The sequence below is a fragment of the Pinus tabuliformis genome, chromosome 4_2, assembly GCF_031772625.1.
Source record: "Pinus tabuliformis cultivar Carrire ecotype Pingquan chromosome 4_2, CPIR1, whole genome shotgun sequence".
Taxonomy (NCBI): Eukaryota; Viridiplantae; Streptophyta; class Pinopsida; order Pinales; family Pinaceae; genus Pinus; species Pinus tabuliformis.
In genome coordinates this window covers 523,998,071-524,024,731 of record NC_142304.1, presented here as the reverse complement: position 1 = coordinate 524,024,731, position 26,661 = coordinate 523,998,071, and the positions used below count along the sequence as shown (strand labels likewise).

Genomic DNA, 26,661 nt, shown 5'->3' with positions numbered 1-26,661 from the left:
GCCTTTGTCACTATGGTTTGATCCAGCTCATAGTCTCTCATCAGTTGACTCAGCAGGGCATCTCATGGGAGGAGTTCATCTCCCGTGATTTTTTCACAGTGTCACCTCAGCCACATCAGGAGGCCATTCATGAGGAGGGAGGACCATCTCAGCAACCTGATGCTCCTGTCACCCGACATGTCAGCTCCATTCCTTTGGTCACATATCAGAAAGGCCCAAGGGCCTTATTTGCAGCAGTTAGGCGAGTACTATCTCCACAGCAGGTGGAAGGGGTCTCGCCTTCATCTTCAGATCAACGAGTGTTATCTCCACAGCAGGTGGAAGGGGCCTCGCTTTCTTCACCAGCACAGGTATTGCAGAGGGGCAAAGAGCCCATGATTCATGAGGATCCGGTGATTGATCTCGAGGCCAGTTCTCCTAGCCAAGAGGCAAAGGAGATCAGGGAGACTCGAGGGTGCCCAATGGACCATCACTTATCTAGAGCAGCGGAACACACAGCTAGAGGAGGAGAAGGCACTTGATGAGCTTTGGAGGATTCGTAGTGACCGAGTCCTAAACCGTAGGAGGCCCGGTGATCCATTGCCTGCTGACCGGGAGTCATTGCTCATTCAGGAGAATTCTCACTTGGAGAGGCTGTTGGCTAAGGCCAACCAAGAGAAAAATCTGCTAAGGAACATGAAGAATCACTATTGGGCGAGGATGCATGTTTGCAAGGCAAAAATGAAAATGTTCCAAAGGAGGTTGTCCGAGGCTCTTAGGCGGAAGAAGAAGACCAACCCCCTCCGTATCTTGGCCGAGGCATCCCTCAAAGATCATGGCACTCACTAGCATCATCTACAGCACAAATCCCAAAAATTTTGGAGAATTTTGGGTAATTTTGGGAAATTTACAGGTTTTGGCCTCTCAACGGGTCTCACCCCCGGTGAGACCCTTTGTCATCGTAGCTCCGTTTTGCAAAAACTCAACATTTTTGGATTTTTCATGCAAAGTTACACATGCCTATGGATGGACTTGAGTTTTCATAGAGTTTTGGGCCTCCAAAAGGTCAAAATACAGTCAAATTTTGACTTTCTGCCCCTTTTTTGAGATGCAGAAGTAGTCTTGGGAGAATTAACTTTTGACTCAGAAAATGACCTCCAAATCCAAATATTCTGGTTGGGTTGGAAAGTAGACTTAGAGACCTTTCCAACGAGCTATCCTGCACCTTATTCTGACACCGGGAAGGCCTCCAAACAGGGCTCCAAAGTGCGCGACCCGTTGAGGAAGATGTGCGCGACCCGTTGAGGGAACTTTGCCAGATTTGACCAGTTCAGCTCAGAAATTGCAGTTTAGCTCCAGTTTGACTTTCTGAGGTCGATGGTGGTCCTCTTGACTGTAATTATGACACTTTTTGGATACTTTTACTCTTGTTTACCTCTTCTAGAAGTTTCTCTCATGTAAAGGGTAAAAATTGACTGTATGAACTGGTTTCCAAGTTTATAGAGGCAAGTTGTTTTGACTGCCTATTTTGTAGTGCTTACTTTAGAAGTTGTTCAAACAGCTCCTAGGATAGTGAGCTCGACCCATGGAGGCAGGGAAAGAGGTTAGATCATCTATATTATGTACTTTCTTGCTCATTTTCATGGTTGGACTCTTGAGGGAGGAGCTATCATTGTATATTTCACTTGTATCTCTGCAATTTTTGGCTAAGGAAGACCAGGGTTTTGCAGTCATCTTTGGGATTCTTGTGGACTCAGGTGTTGATGGTTGTTTCTTCATGTTATTGTAAGCTTTGTTATGTGATTCATTTCCTTTCTATACTGCTGCATATTAAACAAATGAAGTGATAAAGTCAGAATTCATGCTTGCCATGCTCTACTTTTAAATTTGTTTAATTTCTATGTTTTCTGCTGTCTAAAGAGAATTCAAATCCATTGTTTGCTCTCTTTAGCCTTCTTTTCTTTCTTCCTAATCATCCACTTCAGCTAAAGACATCAATACAGGTTCCTACCTTGCCCCAAAGACCCCCCTGCAGAAACTGTGTCCAATCCCTGCACCCTAAATTGCAGCTCCTCAATTTGCCACCAAAAACCCCAAAAACCCACAAATCAAACTTCAAATTAGTTTACTAGCCTAATATCAGTGTTACCTTGATTGGTCATCTCTTCCTATTGAAAATTTACCGAGATTGACCGGAGAGAGCCTTCTCCTGCCCCGTAGGGCTAGCTACGAGGCTGAATGGTTTGATGTAGCTTTGAGGTTTGCCTTTCTCAGCCTGAGGTGAAATTTCAAGTGCTACCACACCCTACCACCCTATAAAGACAAAAATTAAATACATAAGTGTGGACTCCCATACCAAGAACAATGATCCACACTACAATATGATTTACAATGATTTTGACCGAACACCCAATCACACCATGACCTATAACCCAACCATGACATCATCCCAACAGAGACTCCTATACCTCCCAATAATACCTTTTCGACTCTAGTCATATTAACTCTTTTACAATAATGACTCTTCCAATGATGACACTTTTACAAATGACTCTTTTACAACTTTACAATGATGACTCTTGGCCTTGACACTTCTTCACAATATACGAATGGTTGTCATGTTTTCAAAGGATGTCCCACTGCAATGCTTCCTTTGATTTGATACTTCTGCTCTTGAATTCTTGTTTGAATTTGTACTTGAATCTTCTTCTACCTGCATGCAAAATTTTCCTGACGTAAAACAAATCCCAAAAAAAACAAAATACCCTTCAACTTACCTCTGCCTACAAAACACATGTAAGTGCACAATAATGAATAAATACAAGTTAAAATTACAATGTGTACCTGAAGTGTGCTTGTCACTTTTGTTGTTGACTTGTTGTAGTAGTAGACAAAGAATCCCACTATTGATATAGGCCTAGACTCTATGCAAGACTATATCCAAAATTGACCTAAAGATATATACAATAAAAGCTTATGATAGACCCTAGACTCGTGATGGACCAAGTTCTAAGTACAACAACAAAGACCATTCTATTAACTATGAAAAGACAAGTAACATGAACTTACAACATCATATAGATTTAGAAGACTTGGTGTAGAATCAAGAATATGTAGCATCAAATATGAAGTATCAAGAATAGGACATTCGAAATGTGGTATTTAAACTAACTGTGACATATAGATACATAAAGATATAACTGAGACCCTGTATATACTTACGTTGTACTGCAAAAACATATGTCAGAGATGATACTCATATTTCAAATGTAAAAACTAATCATACATACCTAATTGTTGGAGACTTATCCTTGACTGTTGATATGTGGTCCTTACTGCAGTGATCCTTGAATGCATGCTTTTTCTTGCCTTCTAGGAGCTCGATATTGAATTTGTTGTATCTATGTAATTTCTAATCTCCAGGGTCTGAAATTTCATCCTGTGGTATCCCTCTGAGTCCTCTTTCCAACTTAACAGGTCGGATCAAGATTGGATTTTTCAAGAAAGAGTTATGCCCAATCTCCCACGATGACCTGATTATATACTAGTTCAGTAGAGTGAACTTGTATGAAGTTCCACGTCACTGTTGCGACCGTCGGCCTTGAAAATCTACTCAACAAACTACAATTTGTCCTCTTTCTATGAATATTTATGAAATTTGAATCCAATTCTCAAATAACATTTATGACGATTTTTCGAACGTCACATGTTTGACATGGAATTAGGGAGCCTGAAAAAACCCTAACTTCCTCAGATCATACCTCCAAAAATATAGAAAACCAAGATATGAAATTCATTCATGAGGTTCATCAATATTTATTCTCAAATGAGTTTTAATTTCATATTCTGAAGCTTCACAGAAAAAAAACTTTATAGCAAAAATTCCATGATGACCTGTTTGAAGCCATAATATCCCAACTAGAGGATATGAGGGTCACTATTTAAATGAATGTCTTGAGTTGAGAGGATCCTCAACAAGTGAAAGTTGGAGGGATTTTAGGGAAAAAAAACATTATTAATTATTGACTATTCAATGACCACAACCGATTATGAGTGTCATGCCACAACCCCATAGGGTTTAGCCTACAAACTATGGCTACTAACTTCAAACATGAGTATCTCTCAAACCATGAAGAATTACATGGCGTTCCATATAGCAACAGAATAATCTCGACGAGTACAATCCATATAGAATATACTTGACAAAGAATAGAGTAAGTTATCAAGTCAAAATTCCCATGCAAGATCGGGGTAGCCCCTGGTGCTCCTTGGGTTGCCATCAATGACAACCATTGATCAACAGGGCCATACTGTTGTAAATCAATGTAATGTAACATGGAAGTCCAAGAGACCCACATGTAATCTGAAAAAGTCATGAAAGTCAAACAATCATGAGGGAAGTCGAACAGTCACAAGGGCCAGTTTTACCCTTGGCTATAAATACCCCTCATTTGTATACGCAAAGGACTTTTCACCTTGGCTCCTACCACATAGCCTTGAGAGTCTGTAGTATTTTCTTTCAGAAGTGAGAAATGGCTCCAACGCCCCTTTCGTGGGGTTAGTGATGTATGGTGTACCGATGTGTCTTGGAACTTTCATTTAATTCAAAAGCCTGATAACAAGCCAACACATTTTCACACATGTATTGTAACTATTTGTAAGACTAATCTTGAACACTTGTAATGCATGTTGCTTTAACCTGTGTTAAACGATTGAACTCTTTCAGTTGCTCTAATACATATATTTATGAAAATGTGTTTTATGATCTGTTAACGATGTCCTGCCCACATGGTTTTCCTCACCGGACTTCAGACATAACCTTTCTCATAAACTTATTATAACAACCATCACACCCATGCAGAATGCTCCACTGGGTGTTTTACGTGTTATCTTCTCTTGTGTGTTGTCATGGCCACATTCGTGTGGACTGCTCCTCTAGAAGATGTGCATGTCCTGTTGTGTTGTGTGTCTCTGACAGAGTTGGGACTTCTTCCCTTTCGACTAGAGACTCACCTCCACCCTCTCCCCCTACGGTGAAAGAAACTTGACACAAGTAACACTAGCACTCACCAAGCATGCAAACCTCGATGTTTAAAGACGAAGCAGACCACTCTCACGTGCCGACAAGAAAGAGCTAAGGCACATCTTTAAGATAATGGAAACCGGGCCATCGTACAGGATGGGACTCCTACACTAAACAGTGTGAGGTCTAGTTGGGACTTCATATTGGGGAGAGCCCCAAAATGTTGGCGGGTCTAGCACCGTCAACATTTTGGCACTAGAAGGAGGGCCAGATGATAAGCTAAGCCCTCACAATCTGTGTTGAATCTTTGCACATCTATCATGGAGTTTTTTATAGTTCACCCTCTGAAATGTCTGTCCAATGGACATATCTTTCATGTCGAGAGGGAGTTCTCGGATGACTTTTCACAAATCACGTATGATGGTGAAGGCGAAGTGGCTTGGCCTAAGCACTTAGATGAATTCCATGTGCTCATAGAGAATGTGGAAGATTTTATTGAAACAGAGGTATGTTCGTTGCTCGCACACACACTTCGTGACCACCCATTGCGATGGTGTAGCATACTGCCTCATAACTCTGTGCACTCATTCAGGAAGTTCATTGATCTAATTGAATCTATTTTTCACCATTTTGATCCCAAAGAACTTGACAAAAAATTATTAAAGCAATGGAAGGCCCCGCATGAATCACCTATGGATTTTTCGCAATGCTTCCATCTATTCATGTTTGAAGCTCTGAAAAGTTAGATGAAATTCCAATATCTCATGGACAAATTTGAATATTTCCTGACCAAATCACGCTGTCCCAAGATGAAATTGAAGTTCAAACACTGCTTGACATACTTCGATGATGGAGCTACGCAATCACAAGTGGACACAGTTTTTGTCACAAGTGATTGTCCGCCTTCCCCTCATTAAACATCTCCACCACTGTAGAGTGATGTGGGAGAACATGCACACACGTCTGTTCAACTGTCACATCCTCCCACCCTCACTACTCTTGATATATCCGTAGATTTGGTTGGGAAGCCCATGGGTTGTCATACACACTTGTTACCTCGACCTCCGTCTCCGCGTTCTGCTAATCCTATGGATTGCACTGTCTTGTGTTCTTCCATTCCGAACTCTACACATGTTGTGAACAAGGATCAAGCCCTCGACAGAGTTGATGTTGCAAAACCAACCTGTGTTGTCATTCATGAAGAGTATGACCGAGCATCTGAGCATGAACCTGCGGTGAAGGATGATCTCCTTCTATCCACACCTCCTCCTTTTTTTCCTGACATTGTTGGTGATTATGTTATCCCTGATTGTCTTTGTGTTAATCCATCCACAGATGCATCTGCTTCCGATCATTCGCAGAACATACCTGATGTCAGTCCATCATTTGATAACGGAGAGGAAAATTCGTTCATTAAAATCCACATGATCTTTCATTTGTTTTTTCTGGAAACGCGGAGGGTGAACATTATTGCTTCTCACCTACCCCTCTGTATGATTCATCAAATCATGAGGATGTCGACAAACATCCTGAATTTTCTGATCATGGTTGTCGTGATCTCTATAATTCTTCATCTGATTATGATGTTGATTCACTCATTGTTAATCTATCTAAGCCACTTGTCTCTGATGATTTATCTATTGATGAAGTGGAAACCCTACAGGCTATCGAGGCACTTTAGCTTGAGTAGATGGTTATGTCAGGTCCTCGTTGTCATGAGGTTAGTTCTACTTTTGATTAAAAAAATGTGAAACACCTGAGGCTCCTCATCACTCATCTGTATGCATTGAATATCAATCCAACACACAGATTTTTCTTCCTCCACCAGAATCACGTGATCCCATCACCTGTGCACTAGAGGAATCATTCGCAACAAGCATACTTGCAAGGCGTAAGTTGTCTCTTTTTCTCATGTTTGCTTGTCTGCCACAGTCAAGAGAGTGAATATGTTTATAATCTATATGCGATGTGTCACAACACCATGGCAAGTACACAGAGGGTTTGTCTTGCACTTTCACTCTTTTCTTTTCTATGGATGCGTTTAAACTCGGAGTGTGTTGGTCTTCATTGTTATATATTTTGTGTTTTCTAGTTTGCTTGATTGTGTTTCTCGCAAACCATGCCTTCACCAACATGGGCCAGCCAATGCTTCGGTGGCTACATTGGAAATATCACTTCACGTAAGTAGGCCCATGCACTGTTTGCATAGGAGTAGGAATAATGTTTGTTTTCTTGGTTGTCCTTGTTTTCTGGTTTTCTTGTTTATTTGCTTGCTGACTTGGTTTGGTTTGTTTGCTTGCTCACTTTTCTTGCTTGTTGTCTTGTTTGCTTTGCTTACTATTTTGTTTCGTTTTTTTGTTCTTTCTTAGTATCATGCTATTTTTAGTTTTGTAAATAAGTGTTGCCCTCTACTGAGTATTGGATTTTGAATGAGTATGTGGTTGAGATCCAAAGAGTCTTGTGACACTGCAGCACTTGGCCAATCATGTGTCTGTCTTCTCTGTGCTTGGTTATAACCCTCAACCAATGAAGTATTGATGGAAAATATGAGTTGTTTGCAAGGGAAGCTTGGGTCCAACCATGAACCTGTGTCCACACTAGGAAACTCCATGCCTGTACTCAACCTTCTTCTCTATGTGTTCAAGCTCATCCAACTAGTAGAAATGGAGAAGGGGAAAATATAAACGAGAAAACCTATGTCAGAGGTACTACATGCTTCTCTGAAGGAACAACCTCTTATTCTCTCAATAAGTCGGGATCCCTCTTCTGCCCCAAAAATAAATAAGTGCATATGCACAGTCCTCTTTAAAAAAATACAAAGGCGAAAGAAGAGAAAGGCTTCCTGCGCAAAGAGGTGAAGCATGTAACTTCGTCAAGGTACTGACCAGGCTCGCTGGTAGTGGAGCAATGCATGTGTTCCTGCGTGACTCCATTGGGGTACTGTCGAGGCTTGCTCAGGGTACACCAGAGATGAAAACTTATACTCTAAAATGTTTTAACTCGCGAGCCAAACTACCTTTCTCGCTTTCGAAACACTATGATCAAGTTGAAACTTGTTGTTGTGTTTGACTAATTTGGTGAAAGGTGAACCATGTTTGTCCATGGGGTAAATGGGGAGGCCTAAGTAACCCGCACAACTATTCAATACTCCCTGAAAGACCAAGGCCCTGTGCTATCAATGGACCCAAATAGAGAAGCTAGAGTTCAACGAGTGTGTCGCCAAGTGTTGTAACGGTTGCAACACCCTCTAAAATTTTGGCCTACATTTAATTTTGGAGCCTCCCTTGGGTTTTTACTTGATGTTTGTAAGCACTCGGGCTCACCCCATGGGCTCGTGTTGAGTCTTTGCACCCTCCTTGCTTGACCGTTCAACGGACAACTTTTTGCATGTTGGTCATAATGTCACACTTGCAACCATCTTCTGGTCATGCATAAGGTCCTTGCTTCATGTGTACATGTTGTATTCACTATGTAAACATCCATCGCACTCACACACAAAGTTGTACTCACTGTGGTGCAAGCGTCTTCGTGGTCATTCAATGATCTATCATATGCGTCGAGCTTGTCACTTGCACCGTCGATCAGCCACACTAAATATGTGGTGTCTTGATGATTTGAGGTGTCTTGTCGTAGAGTCATGTTGAGTGTGTGTTTGCAAGGTCACGTATGCACAAGTTCACTCACTCACACACTTAGCCATTTTTCCTGAAGTTCTGACGACCGAATCATGCTCAAACAGTCAGACCCTTGTTGAGCTGCATTGCACAGTTTCAGCACTCAGTCAACATGTATTTTTGCCGAAAATTGCGCAGAGCTTGAGGTTGTCATCAAGGAATCCTGCACTACACAATCCTGGAATCGACCGAACTGACTATCACCCAGAATAAGGCATAAGTTTCTTAGCAAGACATCTCAATTTGCATTTCTCGCAAGCGAAACAACCAACCCTCCAGCTGGTCAACCAGAGATTTTGACTAGGCAGTGACCCCGGGACACAATCCCCCAAAAATTTGCGCAAAAGCTGCAAACCTTTCCCGCTCCACTAACTAAAGAAATTTGCGCTCACATGCCGGATGGATACCTTGTATCCGTCCCCATCTCCCTAAAAAAATTGTGCAATTTTTCTAACCAATCAGCCAGACAGTCGGCCTGCTGCTCACCTGAAAAACTGTGTAGTTTTCATGAGCAGCAACCCAGCATCCCGCTCAGCTCAAAAAATTTGATGGGATGTATAGCAGGCCAGCCTCCCAGCATTTGCGTAGTTTTCACCAGCAACACTCCTGCAACCCGCTGCCAGCCCCCTGAAAAAAAAAGGTGCATATTTTCTAGGAAAGCCTCCTGCAGCGCGCTGCCAGCTCCCTGAAGAAATTGCGCAGTTTTTACTACAATCCCCTCTGTTTCTTGCACTGCTTCCTCCAAAAAATTACGTAGATCTACCTGCCATCCAAGCTAGATCCCACAGACAGTCACTGCTGATCCAGATTTTCCATCTCAGTCTCCCAGTGACTTATGTGCAATTTTCACCGACAGTGCTCGGAGCCTCATCCCAGCTTGAAATCTGCCTTGCACAGTTTTGTAGCCTTGTCCTATCTCCTGGTCACCTGCGTTCGAAAGCAAACGCCAATGCATCATGGTAGAATAGGAGGTTTATGGATTTAATGTTGTCTCATCATGAGTGATTGCAAATACAGGTACATGGATAAGAAATGACGCGATGATGGACGGGATGAATAAGGAGAGCACATGCAAGGATATTTGTTCGCGAACGATGCATGCGAGGATATTTTCTTGTGCACGGACAATGCATGCGAGGAGATTTTTGGCGAATGAACAATGCATGCGAGGATATTTTTCACGAAAGGATGAACATGCGAGGAGATTTTTTCATGAATGGACGAACATGTGAAGCATGCCAAAGAACAAGCAAAGGAACGATGTGCACATGCAACATCAAGTGAACACCAAGTCCATCAAGCACTTTGTACACCTTGCCATGCAGAGGTGAAGCTATGATACACCAAGAGGACATCCATCACTTAGCAGCACTACAACTCAACATGGACACCAGCAGCATCATCAACATACCAACACTATCTCGTCAAGTCGTGTCATGAGTCATGTCGGCCACATCACTACTGTGGGCCATACTGTTGTAAATCAATGTAATGTAACGTGGAAGTCCAAGGGACCCACATGTAATCTGAAAATTCATGAAAGTAAAAGAGTCATGAGGGAAGTCGAATAGTCACAAGGGCCAGTTTTACCCTTGGCTATAAATACCCCTCATTTGTACATGCAAAGGACTTTTCACCTTGGCTCCTCCCACATAGCCTTGAGAGTCTGTAGTCTTTTCTTTGAGGAGCGAGCAGTGGCTCCAACGCCCCTTTCATGGGGTTAGTGATGTATGGTGTACTGATGTGTCTTGGAACTTTCGCTTAATTCAGAAGCCTGATAATAGGCCAACACATTTTCACACATGTATTGTAACTGTTTGTAAGACTAATCTTGAACACTTGTAATGCATGTTGCTTTAACCTGTGTTAAACAATTGAACTCTTTTGGTTGCTCTAATACATATATTTATGAAAATGTGTTGTATGAGTTATTAACATTCTCCTGCCCATGTGGGTTGCCTCATCGGATATCAGACAAAACCTTTCTCATAAAGTTGTTATAACGATCGTCGCACTAATGTAGACTACTTCGCTAGGTGTTGTACGTGCTATCTTCTCTTGCGTGTTGTGACTGCCGCATCCATGTGGACTACTCCTTTGGAAACTTTGCATGTTATGTTGTGTTGTTTGTCTCTGACAAAGTTGGTACTTCTTCCCTTTCGAATAGAGACTCACCTCCACCCTCTCCCCCTACGGTGAAAGAACCTTGAATAAAGTAACACTAGCACTCACCAAGCACGCGAACCTCGATGTTCAAAGACGAAGCATACCACTCTCATGTGATAACAAGCAAGAGCTAAGGCATATCTTTAAGATAATGGCAACTGGGTCATCGTACCAGATGGGACTCCTACACCAAACAATGTGAGGTCTAGCTGGGATTTCATACCAGGGAGATCCCTTAAATGTTGGCGGGTCCATCATCGTCAACATTTTGGCGCTAGAAGGAGGGCTAGATGACAAGATGAGCCCTCACAATCTGTGTTGAATCTTCGCACATCTATCATGGAGTTTGTTATAGTTCACCCTCTAAAATGTCTATCCAACAGACATATCTTTCACGTTGAGAAGGAGTTTTGGGATGACTTGTCACAAATCATGTATGATGGTGAAGGTGAAGTGGCCTAGCCTGAGCACTTAGATGACTTCCATGCGCTCATGGAGAACGTGGAAGGTTTTAATGAAACAAAGGTTTGTTTGCTGCTCACACACACACTTTGCGGCCACCCATTGTGATGGTGTAGCATACTGCCTCATAACTCCGTGTACACATTCAAGCAATTCAGTGATCTAATTGAATCTGTTTTTCACCATTTTGATCTTGAAGCACTTGATAAAAAATTATTAAAACAACAGAAGGGCCCGCATGAATCGCCTATGCATTTTTCATTGTGCTTCTGTCTATTCATGTTTGAAGCTTCGAAAAGTCAGATGAAATTCCAATATCTCATGGACAGATTTGAATATTTCCTTACCAAATCACTATGTCCCAAGATGAAATTGAATTTCAAACCCCGCTCGGCATACTCTGGTGATGGAGTTGCGCAATCACAAGTGGACACAGTTGTTGTCACAAGTGACTATCCACCTTCTTCATGCATTGCATGCATACATGAGTAATTACTATTTCTAAAATTACCCCTTAATTACGACCATATGACTCAACCTTAACTTAAGTGTGACTCAACTATGCATGCTACACTTGCAATAAAAATTTGACTCAAAAAAAAAAATTACAATCCAATTTTTTCTTTTTCATTTCTTTCATATTCTATACCCTTGAAACTTCTTTATTTTTTCAGTTGTGCTTTCTTGATGTAAGCTCCATATTTCTTCACTTGTTGCTACTGCAATTTTTCTTTGACTTCTTTTATATTTGTTCTAAAAAACAATTTAGGCTTTCAAAGCCTATCTTCTATAGCTTCCTCTTGAAATATTCGTTCACTCATGGACTACTACCACAACTCTTCATCTTCAAACTATGAACTTTTCCATGCTTCTTCTGCTTCATATTCTTAATCTTCTTTCTGCCATATTTCTTGATAGTAGAATTTGATCTCTTCTTGACTCCATTGTTGAAAGGTTGTTTCAATGCTTTCTTCTTCATCTTCAGAAAATTCCATGCCCTTTCCTACATCTTTTTCTTCATCTTCTCTTTCAGCTATAATTATAACTGGATTGTTGTCATGTCTACTTGCACACTCAAAATCAATGTTAAAAGCATCTTCATTATGCTCTGCAGTGAGATCTTTCTCTTCTTTGTATTTCTTCTCTACCTCTTCAAATGCATTGAGACTATCTTCCATTGTTACGCTATTAATGGATATTCTCATCAAAAACTCATCAATCACTTTATCCTCTTCTTAATCATCAATTGCTGCTAGATTGTGCATTACTTCATGAGAAATTCTAACTATTGTTTCATAACTTGCTGCTACAATGGTAGCTTCAACCTTAAATTCTCCATCAAATATGACACTTTACATGTTTCTATAATCAGTCCTTGTTTCAAAAAGAGACCACAAATTTCATCAACATAATTTTCATCCACTCTGTTGTGACATCTCTAAGCATGTGTGTGCTCATTAACAATTTCAACTTCACCAAATTCATCATTTGTTTTTCGATTCATGAGAGATGCACTTTCAGATCAACAAACCATTACTTCGCATGAAAAATTGTCTTTGTTATTCTCAAACTTAAATGCCTCAAACTTTGATGTAAAGAGGTCATCATCAACTATAATCATACCAACTAGATCACACATGTTATTCACTCCTTTATTGGAAACTTCACCATCATTAACAAGGTCTATTGTTGGATTCACCAATTCAACAACTCACTTTGCAGTCACCATCCATATGTGTTTCGTCATAGTGGGATTCACCATCATCTTCACCATCCATGTTACAATGTGGTTCTCGAGAATCTATACGCTCTTTCTCTACTTCACACGTAGAGGCTTCAACTTCTCACTCTGCAATCTTTTTGGTGACTTCTTCATCCATATGCATGTCTGCATGATGGGTTTCACTTTTATAGTATTTATGGCCATCATCCACACTTGAGTGGGATTCTCCAATATTTTTTTTCCTCCTAGAGTCTTTCTCATTTACTCTCATACCTGCAGTAGACTTTTTGTTGATTCTTCAACAAACTGTAACAAAATTTGCTACTTTATGTCATTTTCCTTCATACCAAATTCTACTTCCAGGGTCATCCATGCTTCATAGGAAGATGTAGCTTTTGCTATCTTGCACAAGGATTTCTCATCCAATGCATGTTTTATAAGATCCAATACTAAATCATAACATACTTCATCATATGGGTTATTATACCGATACTTAATCGACTCTTTACATCAATTTTTTTTCTTCATTTTGACAATTCCCAAAAATTAATTTTGTTACCATTAAATTTTGGAAGTGTTACCAGATCTATCCTTATCCATTCATCCTTGAATTTTTCTACTTCATCTACTTGTCTTTTAGATTCCTCGATTATGGTGAGAACCTCTATGAGATCTTCGAATACTCTGGCTCTTCCTTTCGATTTCATTTCTCGGTTTACTTCAGTCTTGCTTTTTGACTCATGACTATCGTCTTTATTTTTTATTTTGTCTTCTTTCCTTATTATGTCAGCCTTCTTGAAATGAACATCCCGTATACTTGATTATCTTTAAAACTAAACATTTTAACCTTCACTTTAACGGTGGCTCCAAACAACTACTAGCAACTTTGCTAAGCTCTTCTACGTAGATTATTATGGAGGCTTATGGCTACAGTTTACAGTGGAGACTCCTTCTTTGGTCATTGGCGGTGGCTCTTTCCTATTGATATGGTGGTGGCTCTGTAGGCTACTCACCCTAATATTTAAGTAGTTGGGTTTACAAACTCTCAACGAGCTATAGTTTCTATTATGGACCAATGGATGCAAACGTCGATTTGCAGGCTACTCACAATAGGAACGACTCTTAGTGGAAGTAGCTCATAATCTTCTTAACTCGTTTGGTTCTTTGAAACCTTGATAAACCTTGCTTTGTTACCATTTGTTATTTAGAGGCAGAGATAAATATACAAACTCAAGACAAATAAGTACACAAGCTTCTGCTTAAATAAAGAAGTTCTATTCATTTATTATTCTCTAATGTACATCCATCGAGTTGCTACTATTCTCTCTTCTTACTTCACATTACAATGACCCAACCATGAGTATATAAGCACTAAAATTTCTAAATATGGAATCATGAAAACTCTAACTTTCTTTTCCTCATGCAAACTATGACTTGACACTTTAACTAAACTTTTCTAACTTCACTTTAACATAAATCGACATTTTTCTTTTCCTTCACTTAACTCTTCATACATTGCATGCATACGAGAGTACTTATTATTTCAATCAAGTGAAACGATTTTGATCTATGACAATGTTGTGATTGATGGAAATAAATCAAATAGGAAATTTGGGGATAGGTTTATATGAATTGTGTGTTCTTATAATTTTTGAATTGCTATATGAGACTAGAGTTCACTTGGTTGTAACACATTTGAATTTTTGACAATTGTTAGGCCAATTGGGTTGTCGATTCTATAAGATTACTCTCATTCATATCATTTGCATATTGGTTATGTTAAGGCATAATTGTATGGAATGATTATTTACATACTTCAATAAGTGTTAAACTTGTGAATTTTAATAATTGTGAAATATAAAAAGTGAGGTGTAGTATGGAATCATGTAGTTTCGGATTGAGAAAATTGATGAGATGAAAATTATGAATCATGACGCACCACAAACCTATAGTGATGGGACATCTAGGTGCGGTAAGTTAGCCTCCGATGTGGGTGACTATAGGGGCATGACAATGAATTTTTAAGTTAAATTAAAGTTTATGCTAGAGGTACTCTTTCAACCTCCTTCATAATTTATTTATATATATCTCTATTAAATGAAGAAGATAAATCACATAGTCGTTATTCCCTAATTTGAAATGATATCAATTAATAATATTACTTGGTTTCTTAATAATGCATTCGTGGTTTTCTAACTACTAGATGAAAAGTTTTACCAAAATCTTAGTACCTAACAATAAATTATTATCAAAAAAAGTCTAAACTGCATTTTGTATTAAAAAAAATTACAATATTAGTAGATTTTTTTGTTTTTTACAATAAGAAAAAATTTAACTACTAAAATATTATCTAAGAAATAATTAAATTATTGTTATTTATCTCTTTGATATATTTTTTCAATGGTAAAAGCCCCAAGGTTAGCTCAATTGGTCAAGTTCTCATTGCTAAGTACCTCGCTAATTGGGAGGTCACGGAGCCAATTCTCCTCAATGCCCATGGGGTTAGGCCTTGCTAGTTTGGTCGGTGGGATGTGATCCCTTCGGATTGATTTGCCCAAATTTTCCCTCATAAAAAAAAAGATGTATTTGTTCAATAGTGAAAAGAAAATAGAGATGTGAGTATAAAAGATACGTAAGAATCGAATTTCTAATTTTTCATTTAGATAAAGAAAATGAAGGTTTAAAATGCATATATTGATGAATTTGTATTTTAATTTTTTTGGATTTCTTTATGTATAGTTTTGAAATATATATATAATTGGTCGAGTTTTCATTGCTAAGTACCTCGCTAATTGGGAGGTCACAGAGCCAATTCTCCTCAATGCCCATGGGGTTAGGCCTTGCTAGTTCGGTCGGTGGGATGTGATCCCTTCGGATTGATTTGCCCAAATTTTCCCTCATCGAAAAAAAAGATGCATTTGTTCAATAGTCAAAAGAAAATTGAGATGTGAGTATAAGAGATATGCAAGAATTGAATTTCTGATTTTTCATTTAGATAAAGAAAATGAAGGTTTAAAATGCATATATTTATGAATTTGTATTATAATTTTTTTGGATTTCTTTATGTATAGTTTTGAAATATATATATATATATATATATATATATATATATATATATATATATATATATATATATATATATATATATATATAACAATTGAGAAAATATTTATTAGATATCATTTTGGGATTCAACTGCATTAAGTAAGTCATTCACGTATGACCATTTCCATGAGAGGTAGTCGTAACTGGCTAATTTTTCATGATTTTTGAATAGTTCACTTAGCAATCATTGCATTGGGTGATGCTCACAGGGGTGAAGAAGTGGGATTGAAACTAGTGAAATGAATCACATAGCATCAATAATCACTTCCGAGGCTTGCACCCGGTAACTAAGAATTCCCAGGAGGTCACCCATCCCAGATCGCCTTTGGCTCAAGTGCGCTTAACTGTGGAGTTTTCCCCACAATCAAGCCCACTTAGCTTGCGACCCCATTTGCAAAACCTTAGCAAGTATTGTGCCTCATGAACCATTCAAGTAGAGATCCCTTCACTCTTTTTGATTTTAAGTATTAGGGGGTCTACGCAGTGCATTTTGTTAGATATCATTTTGAGATTCAACTACGTTAAGTAAGTCATTCACGTATGACCATTTCCATGAGAGGTAGTCGTAACTGACTAACTTCTCATGATTTTTGAATAGTTCAATTAGCACTCATTGCATCGGGTGATGCTCAGAAGGGTGAAGAAATGGGATTGAAACTATTGAAATGAATCACATAGCGTCAATCATCACTTCCGGGGCTTGCACCTGGTAACCAGGACTTCCCGGGAGGTCACCCATTCCAGATCACCTCTGGCTCAAGCACGCTTAACTATGGAGTTTTCCCCACAATCAAGCCCACTTAGCTTGCTACCCCATTTGCAAAACCTTAGCAAGTATTGTGCCTCATGAACCATTCAAGTAGAGATCCCTTCACTCTTTTTGATTTTAAGTATTAGGGGGTTTACACAGTGCATTTTATTAGATATCATTTTGGGATTCAACTGCGTTAAGTAAGTCATTCACGTATGACCATTTCCATGAGAGGTAGTCGTAACTGGCTAATTTGTCATGATTTTTGAATAGTTCACTTAGCACTCATTGCATTGAGTGATGCTCACAGGGGTGAAGAAGTGGGATTGAAACTAGTGAAATGAATCACATAGCGTCAATCATCACTTCCGAGGCTTGCACCCGGCAACCAAGACTTCCCAGGAGGTCACCCATCCCAGATTGCCTTTGGCTCAAGCGTGCTTAACTGTGGAGTTTTCCCCACAATCAAGCCCACTTAGCTTGCTACCCCATTTGCAAAACCTTAGCAAGTATTGTGCCTCATGAACCATTCAAGTAGAGATCCCTTCACTCTTTTTTATTTTAAGCATTAGGGGGTTTACGCAGTGCATTTTATTAGATATCATTTTGGGATATAATTTTTTTTTTAATCGTTATATTGTATTTAATTTCATGCAAATTTATATCAAAGTTTTAGTTGAAGTAATTTAAAAATTTTCACATTAAAATAAAAATAAAAATAATAATAGCTCATGGAATGTAACTTAATTGACAATCACCTTGTTAAGACATATTATGTAAAAGTATGGGATCTAAATTTCAAATCCCTATGAGTTAGGCCAACCAAAAAAATAATGTTTTTTATCTATTTATTTATTATATTCTTAGAATGTGGTATATATATTGTAATTCTTTTGAAATCAAATTATCTTTAATTTACTACTTTTATGTAATTTTTAATATAATTTCCAAATAAATATACATTAAATTAAATACTTCAAAATTAGTTAAAAATATTCTAACTTTTCAAAACATTATATTTTAATGTTATAATTAATTAAAAAATTAATGTAATTAGCATATTCTAATTTTATATTTCATTAAAAAGGATTAATGAAAATGAAAAATATAATATAAAAGAAAGAAATTGATATAATTGAATTTCATGTAGTTTGAATATCTATTTTCAAAAATTAAAAATATAATTATCCTCTATCCAGACATGGAATCTCTGTGTAAAATTCCTGAATGCAACCACAAACAAGTTCATCTAATTGTATCCGCAGATATCGAAGATACAAAAGAGGAGAATCGTCGCATTCTTCAGAGCCGGCTGTCCCCACAAAACGTAGAGCCCAAAAAATTGGTTTCTTTATATAAGATAACATGAATGGTAAGTGAAATGCAACCTATAGTAGCCTGCAAGCTGGTGAACTTACACGGTCAGAGTCAATTTTGTAGGTGTTAGATAATATTGTCTTAAATTGATAGAAAGAAAGAAAGAAAGAAGAAAGAAGAAAGAAAGAAATTATTTTAATGTCCACGAGGCTAAAGATAGCCTATGGAACAGATTACTTCTTCATTTGTTTGATGTATTCGGCCCTTTTTCTGTGAAGCTTCAAAATAAATTCTCCCAGCTTCTCAACAAACCCATCGCTAAATAGATTATCCCAAGAGATAGTTGTTAGCGTATCTGCATAACTTTCCTTGTTGTCTTTGAAGGCCTCATATTCTAAAATGAAATGTTTTTATGTTTCCATTTTTCCGGAAGAACAAAAAATGCATTCTCTTTCCTCCCACACTTCTTTTGGCCTTTTCCAGTGCCCCGTTTCACAACAGAGTTTATGAGAATTAGTCCTTAACTGAGCAATAAGAATTTTGGCTCTCTAAGAGATATTGGCCTCTATGTATGCTTTTGGTTGATAACTATGAGTGAGATTAAACACTTCAGTGTAGTACTTTTTCTTTCTTCATAGCTCCTTATCCCAAGTACGCTTGTGGAACTTTTCCATAACAAAAGCTTTTATCTCTTTGTTGTTTATGGGACACACATTCAAGCAAATACCGCATTTACTAAAACCATTTGGTATTTTGCTACATCCAAGTTTCTTTTCTCTTGCACAATCTGTCATTAAAGACAACCTTAGGCCATCTACCCTCTTCCACTTACTCAATTGTTTTTAAATACCTTATGACTCGCACCATAGAAATTGCTTCAATAGGAGCAGTCCCTGTTTCAATTGACAAGATAGCATAAGGAACTGCACTTTTAATATTGAATTTGTTTGTAATCAAACGCTTCTGAATTTTCTCAATTTGTCTCCATTGCATGTTGGATGTACTGCTGACCCATAGTTCACAACCATAGAGAATCACCGGAATCACTAGAAGCCCAAAAGGAGTTTGAGTGGTTTTCCAGTCCCATAACTCTTCCTCTCTACACCTATTTTGAAAAGCATAAAATGCTTTCCAAGCCCCAAAATTTCTTTTCTTTCTACAACCATTTCAGCTTAGATTTTTGTTGAAGTCAATTCCGAGGTATTTTTAATCCATAACTTCTTCCAGAATGTTGCCTTCAAAGTAGAACTTATGCTGGTTATGTTTTCTTTTCTTAGAGAACACCACTACTTTTGTTTTTCTGATATTGACTTGCATTCCCACACTTCTACAAAAATGCTCAAGGGATAGTAATTGCTCTTGCAAACCAAGAGTCGATTTAGCAATTAGAATGAGGACATTTGCATACAAAAAAAGCCTTATAACAAACTTGCCCAAATAGATACCATCACACCCTTGCAAATTTAACCACTCCTCAAGCTTGTCGATATATAAACCAAAAAGGGTAGGAGACAGTGGGCAACCTTGTTTGACCCCGATATCGCTTCAAAAAAATTCAGAAATGCCTGCTGAAGTTATAATTTTGACTTTCACCTCTTCATACAGCCTATGCACAACTGCTCTCAAATGTTTAGGAACCCCAAGTTCCTCCATTCTATGCCAAAGCTTATCCCTAGGAACCGAGTCAAACACTTTTATGAAATAAACAAAGCAACAAAAGACTTCTTCCTTTTTCTCCCAAACTTTTTCAATGATGTGCCTTAATGTTATGCAATGATCAACTGTGGAATGTTTAGGTCTAAAACCTGATTTCCTTTTAGCACACTTATCTCTTTCTTTTGCCCACTTGCTAATTTTTTTTTCTAGCATGCTTCCAAATAGATTTGAAAACAAAGGGTTTATCATGATGGTCCTATAATTGGAGGGATTATTGAAATCACTGCTCTTGAAAAGAGGTATTGCCGGACTAGTTGTCCAATCTGTGGGGAGCTCTTGTTGTATGATGTTGTTGAAAATTTTTGTAATGTGAGGTGCAAGAATCTTTGAGCCCCACTTTAGATATTCCGCTTGGAGTTCAGCTAAGTCTTTTTCTTTTCCAACACCCAACTTCTTGATACCCATCTCTACCTCTTGTACCGTGAAGAGTTCAGTATCAGTGTTGACCAAGGGGAGAGGGTCAACCTTGCAATCCTACCCATAGAGTTGTCTTGCATAATCAAACCATTTAGAAGTTGTAATATTATTTCTAGTTTGTATCTTTTTTGGTTGGAGCTCCTTCCAAAATTATTTGGGATTATTTTTCCCAAGGAAGATTAGTTCTTCCCTCCTTGAAGCCATGAAATCAACCTTTTTCTTGCTTAATAACTGCTTGTAAGCTTTGAGCTTTATGTTATCCTTGTTTGACTATTTCCACATTCTCCTTGCCTTTTTGCATTCCTCATCAAACCAAGCATTAACTAGAAAGCAATTTGTTTCAGACTTCTTAATTTTTTCTCTTTTGCACTTTGCAAGTGTGCATTGAATTGAATGTGTTAATTCATGACTATGAAGGCTGTGAATTGTGATGTTTTCCTTCTCGAAGAGCCTCTCTAGCATCATTTTGAAGGTATTACAATTTTCCGAGGTCAAAAGAATTCTTCCCTGTGGGAGATTTTGTTGGACATGCTGAATTTTTGACTCTAATTGTTTATTTCCAGTCCAAGAGAAACATAAATAAATTTGCTTGTGATATGATTTTAAGTCCCACAACTGATCTCCAATCAAGGCTTCCTCCATTTTCTCACACAAACCATGCGAGAAAATTACATAATCTACTACACCTGCTCCATTGTAAGTACTGCAAGTGAAATTATCGGACTTTGCCCATCTAGTCAAGCCATTAAAAATGACTAAATCAAAGGCCCCACATAGAGTAAGAAATTGTTCACCAAAGATATTGCAGCCCTTGTCCTTTGAAATTCTTTCCCATGGATGATTACTCTCTTATGTAAGCCAAATAGGGTCACAATCATCTTTACAACAAAGAATGCTAGCTTGCTCACTTGTAATCCTAACATTGAAATCATCCACTATAAGGACTTCACCTAACTGCGAATATGTTGCAATATCCGCTTTTAAGGATGCAAATGGATCTTTGTGGTCAAGCCCTCTACCTTTGTAGATTTTTGAAACTTGCAGCGCAAAATAGCATGCTACAATTATGATGTGGTTTCCATTTTCTGATATTTTAAACCAAATGAATTGCTTATTTGAGTCTTCTTTTTCTAACTGAATGAGATGACCTTTTTTCTCCCTTAGTAAAACCATGATACCCCTGTGCCCTTTGCCATTCCCTGTTGCCTTGTTCCACACTGCCATCTTCCAGTATCCTTCAAACAGAGGTGTTTTGCACCCTTCATGCCCATGTGTTTCTATGAGGCAAATTATGTCTCTATCTTCCGTAATAGGCCCTAACCCAGGTCCTTGTCTCCATGGGTAACCTCTACAATTCCAACAAACTAATCTTAAGGAAACCTGGGTATGACTTGATTGCTATTTATTTTGACATGCAAAACTCACATTTGAGTCTTTGTCCCTGCTTTCCCATATTGACCTTGCTTCCTGATATGTTTTTGTCTTAATTGTTAACTATCTTAAATGGGTTTGTCTTAATTGTCATTGTTTTAAGTGGTCATTGTCTTAAAGATAAGTTTTGTCTTAAACCGTTTTTGTGTTAAATATAAAGTTTAGTCTTAAAATATTTTTGTCTCAAATTGTTTTTGTCTTAAATATAAAGTTTTGTCTTAAAATATTTTTGTCTCAAACTGTTTTTGTGTTAAATTTTATATTTAAGACAATTCAATCGATATTAAATTTTTGCCCAATGTTTTTTATTTCAACTTAAGGTGGATGAGAATTTGTTGACTTTTTTATTTTTTAATTGATCGCCTAGATGGATTATAGTGTTTTACAGAGTTTGTTAGGTCACATTAACTTTTAATAAATATAAAAAATTAGATTCGTGCCAAGTGGGAATATGCTCATCATATGCTTAGTCTTAATGCTTATAAAGGTCTATAGTGTTTTACAGAGTTTGTTAGGTTGCATTTAATTTCAATAAATTTATAAAATTAGATTAGTGCGAAATGGCTCCATGCCCTCCAATTTCCTAGGGATTTGAGATCATTGCAATTCTAATAAGCTCTTCCATGATAAGTTCCCCCTTATTATTTATAACATTCATTTATATATAAGCAAATTTTATTTAGCAAAATGGTCCATTACTTTTAATAAATTGAATTTAAAAAATTAGAATCGTGCCAAGTGGGGGGAGCTGACCAATTTCCTAGGAATGTGAGATTATTACAATTCTAATAAGCTCATGCATGATAAGTACCTCATTATTATTTATTTCATTTATATATAAGCAAATTTAATTGAGCAAAATGGTCCATTTAAAAATAAGATGTGTAATTCTTTTTTTAATACATGGACCATTTTATACATGGTTAATGAGGTAAATGTGTGCATTGGTAAGGCATTCTTCCTGTTGCATTTGCTTTTTTATTATATTTATGAAGCCTTTAGCTATATCAACCATATTAATATTTTTATGTGTTGTACTAGTAATGTTTTTTTTGTTACATTTATGAAGCCTTTGGCTATATTAATATTTTTAATGTGGTTGTACTAGTAATGTAAAATAACAAAAAATTACTTTTTAAGACAAGATAAAGTGACTTTTTAAGACAATATTTCTTTTGTCTTAAAAAATGTATTGTGTATGATTATGGAAGGCTTTTTATTTCAACTTAAGGTAGATGAAAAATTGTTTTGACTCTTTTTTTTTTTTTTAATTGATTATCTAAATTAATTCTAAAAAAAATAAAATTAATTTTAAAATGCATATTCTCATCATTAAAAATATTTTTTAATATTTTTTTTCGAAGTATTGTGAATTAATAATTTTAAAATATATAAAATTATAAATATTTATAACTAATTTTAGTTAAAATAATTAGAAAATATATTTCAATAAATTTTTAATTAATTTACCTAACTTTAATTGCACTTTTAATAAAACTTAAATTAAATCTTTTAAAAAACAAATTTCAAAGGCACATTTCCGTTTAACATTTTGTAAATACGATTTAAATAATGATTTATAATGACCATTCAGAACGGTTTTATTTGAATATTCAAATACATTTAAAGTCGTCTTGCCATCTGAAAGTGAGGTGTTTTGAGATTTCTAATTTATATCCATAGTAAATAAAACAAAATTTTAATCAACATAAAATAAAATAGTGAAGTTTACAAGCTTTTTTCCCTTTACTTTAAATTTTGATTAAATATTATTCAAATATATTGATTAAAAATTATTGATAATGAATAAAATAAAATTTTAATCAATAGAAAATAAAGTGTAATTTAAATGTCTTTTCCCTTGATATAAATTTTGTTATTTAATTAAAAAATATTGAGATGATTTATTTATAATGAATAAAATAAAATTTTAATCCATAGAAAATAAAGTGTAATTTAAATGTCTTTTCCTTTGACTTAAATTTTGTTTATCTAATATTATAATTAGAAATTTGAATTTTTTTATCTAATATTATAATTAGAAATTTGAATTATTAAATTTAAATAGTTAAAAATATTTTAATAAAAATTGAGTAAAAATTGGATTCCAATTTTTTCATCTTGATTTTCTTTTCTTTTTATAATTATTAGTAAATATTATAATTATATTAATATAATTAATGATTCATTTATTTATAAAGTAGAAATTAAGTTAGTTAGTCTATAAATAAAAATGATTTATTTATTTATAAAATAGAAATTAGGTTAGTCATTATAAAAATAGTTGTTAAAAGAAATAAAAAATAAAACTCATATATAATAATTTAATATTAGCAATAAATAAATAATCTATATAATAATTTAATATTATTAAATAAGTAATTATATTTTTATTTATTTTGATGCATCTTTGTTATTTATTGATCTATAAATTTTTTTATGATCAACCATATTAGCTCGAATCGACCAAATAATACTGATGTGATTAATCCAAAATACATATTTACTATATTATGAATCACAAAAACCCAAGATCTAATATCTTAAAACCATAAAAAGTAATAATGTTATTAAATATGATATCATGATAATTAGAAAAATAAAAAACAATTAAATTTCCCACCTAAATTCGTTAGAAAACATCTTGATACTGATTGATTTATTCGTCTGGTACAGATGCTCTTGCCGACATTGATGTCACTTGAGGATTGATTTGCATGACCTGAAAATCAGGAAATTAAAAAAAAAAAAAATACTTAATGTAAGCGGTTATGCAACAGTGGAGGAGATACATCTATTCCCATAGCTTCAACTCTTTACATAGAGTGATTAAAAAAATATAAAAAATGATTAATGGTTAACTTAGGAGAAAAAACTTACCTCTTTCTCCCAATTTGTTTACCATATAGGACAATAGTTTGAATTGCAGTTCCGCAAATAATTCCCATCCAAATCCCCTGCAACCGGTATTGAAAACATATCAAAGCAATGTGTAATATAATATTACACATTCATATCCATGCCAAAATAAAATTACATCCATGAAAACCATAATAAAGTGTACTCACCATTATACTTAAATGAAACACGAAACCCAATATCATGCCAAATGGAAGACCAATGAAATAGTAGCATATAATGTTTACATACGCAACAATATACTGTTTTCCTAATCCAACAGCCACACCTGATTGGAAATAAAAACATAAGCTCAGAAATCAATTAAAAAAAACTTATCTCTCACCTAAACTTAAGATTATAAATTCATTAGAAAACTAAAATTATAAATCTCAAAACATATTGAAAGAAATCATATGCAAACTAAGAAATGGAAATTTGAAGAGGTTATGATGATATGCAGTTTACTGTGGATGAATATGTTAAACACAAAATAAATTCTTTTTCAATAAATCATATGCAAACTAAGAAATGGAAATTTGAAGAGGTTATGATGATATGCAGTTTACTGTGGATGAATATGTTAAACACAAAATAAATTCTTTTTTCAATAGGTTTTGCAAATTTTTTAAACACAAAATAAATTCTATTTTTAATAGGTTTTGCAAATTTTTTATAGGGTTGTTGAAAATTATTATAAACTAATTTGGTTTTCTAATGATATTAAATTCATATTTCAAATTAAGAAGAGGCTGAATAAGAATTTATTCATAAATTTAATACTCAATCCAGTTCACAAATATGTGATTGTTTAATTTTATAGGGTTGTTGAAAATTATTATAAACTAATTTGGTTTTCTAATGATCCCCGTCTGCCCTCCAAAAAGGGAAAGATGCACAAACGACCCCTACCCCAAACAACTCCCCTTCGGAATCCCCGATCAACAAGTGTGACAGTGATATTGAACAGCTCCTTCACTGTCACCCGTCGCTTCTGGAACCCCTCACAATCCATAAGCCGTCCTTCCCCTCCATCAGCCCAAACTCTGCCAAGAACATCACGGTCAGAAAGAAACAGAGGGGGGGTAGCCGTCACTTCAGAGGCCGAACCATTGCCACTGACCTTGGAATCACAAACCTCCCGCTCATTGATGTCCCTATTTTTGAATCATCTTCTACCCAGCCCCTTAGAGCAAACTCGGCTGGCCAGCCTTCCAAATGACTTTTCTAATATCCTACAATATCAGGGGCCTTGGAGCTGGGCCCAAATTTTTGGCTCTTCGAGACACTTTTCTCTCCGCTCGGCCACATATTATCTTCATTCAGGAAACGATGCACCACAGCTCGGTGTCCTTGGCATATTTCAGAAAAATGTTCCCTCAATGGCATATGGCCGCCACCAATGCAGACGGGCAGTCTGGGGGGTTGCTCACAATGTGGGATCCACATTTCATCAAAGCGAAAGCATTCAAATGCCCTGCAGGCATCCTCATCTCTGCCTCAGTCAGAGGCCGACCAAATCTCCTCAACATGCTGAATATATATGCGCCTTATAGTCACAGGAACATCTTCTGGGATTCCTTATTAAACTCGCATATTTTAGACATTAATTCTTTGCTTGTGGCAGGTGATTTCAATCTCACACTCTCATCGGATGAATGCTGGGGCTTTTGTCGGCCAACAGACAATTTCGCAGATCGTATGAGAGCTGAATTCCTACAGCGGGACCTGGTCGACATCATCCCCGAAAACATGGCTCCCACTTGGGAAAATGGCAGATTGGGTTCTGCCTATATAGGAAAGAGAATCGACCGTTTTCTTCTACATTCCAGTCTAATTCGGCAATGGGGAATGCCGTCGGCTTCTACGGGAGGGGCTTTCACATCAGATCATAAGCCTATCATCCTTAAATGGGGTCTTTCGGAGAAGCGATTGGGATACTCTTTCAAGTTTAACTCCACCCATTTACAGGATGAATCTTTTAATTCTTTCATCAAAT

The 26,661-nt window shown here is 36.6% G+C and overlaps 1 protein-coding gene across 1 annotated transcript in view; it reads right to left on the bottom strand.

The window, feature by feature from the left end:
• Positions 1 to 25,811, bottom strand: part of LOC149170297 (uncharacterized) — a 293,637-nt gene extending 267,826 nt beyond the window's left edge. Inside the window, exons 1-2 of the mRNA XM_089425507.1 lie at positions 25,786 to 25,811; positions 24,833 to 24,951 (exon numbers count right to left, since the gene is read on the bottom strand). Of these exons, the coding sequence (XP_089281633.1) occupies positions 24,833 to 24,951; positions 25,786 to 25,811 (145 nt within the window). The remainder of the gene's footprint in view (positions 1 to 24,832; positions 24,952 to 25,785) is intronic.
• Between the last annotated feature and the right edge of the window lie 850 nt (positions 25,812 to 26,661).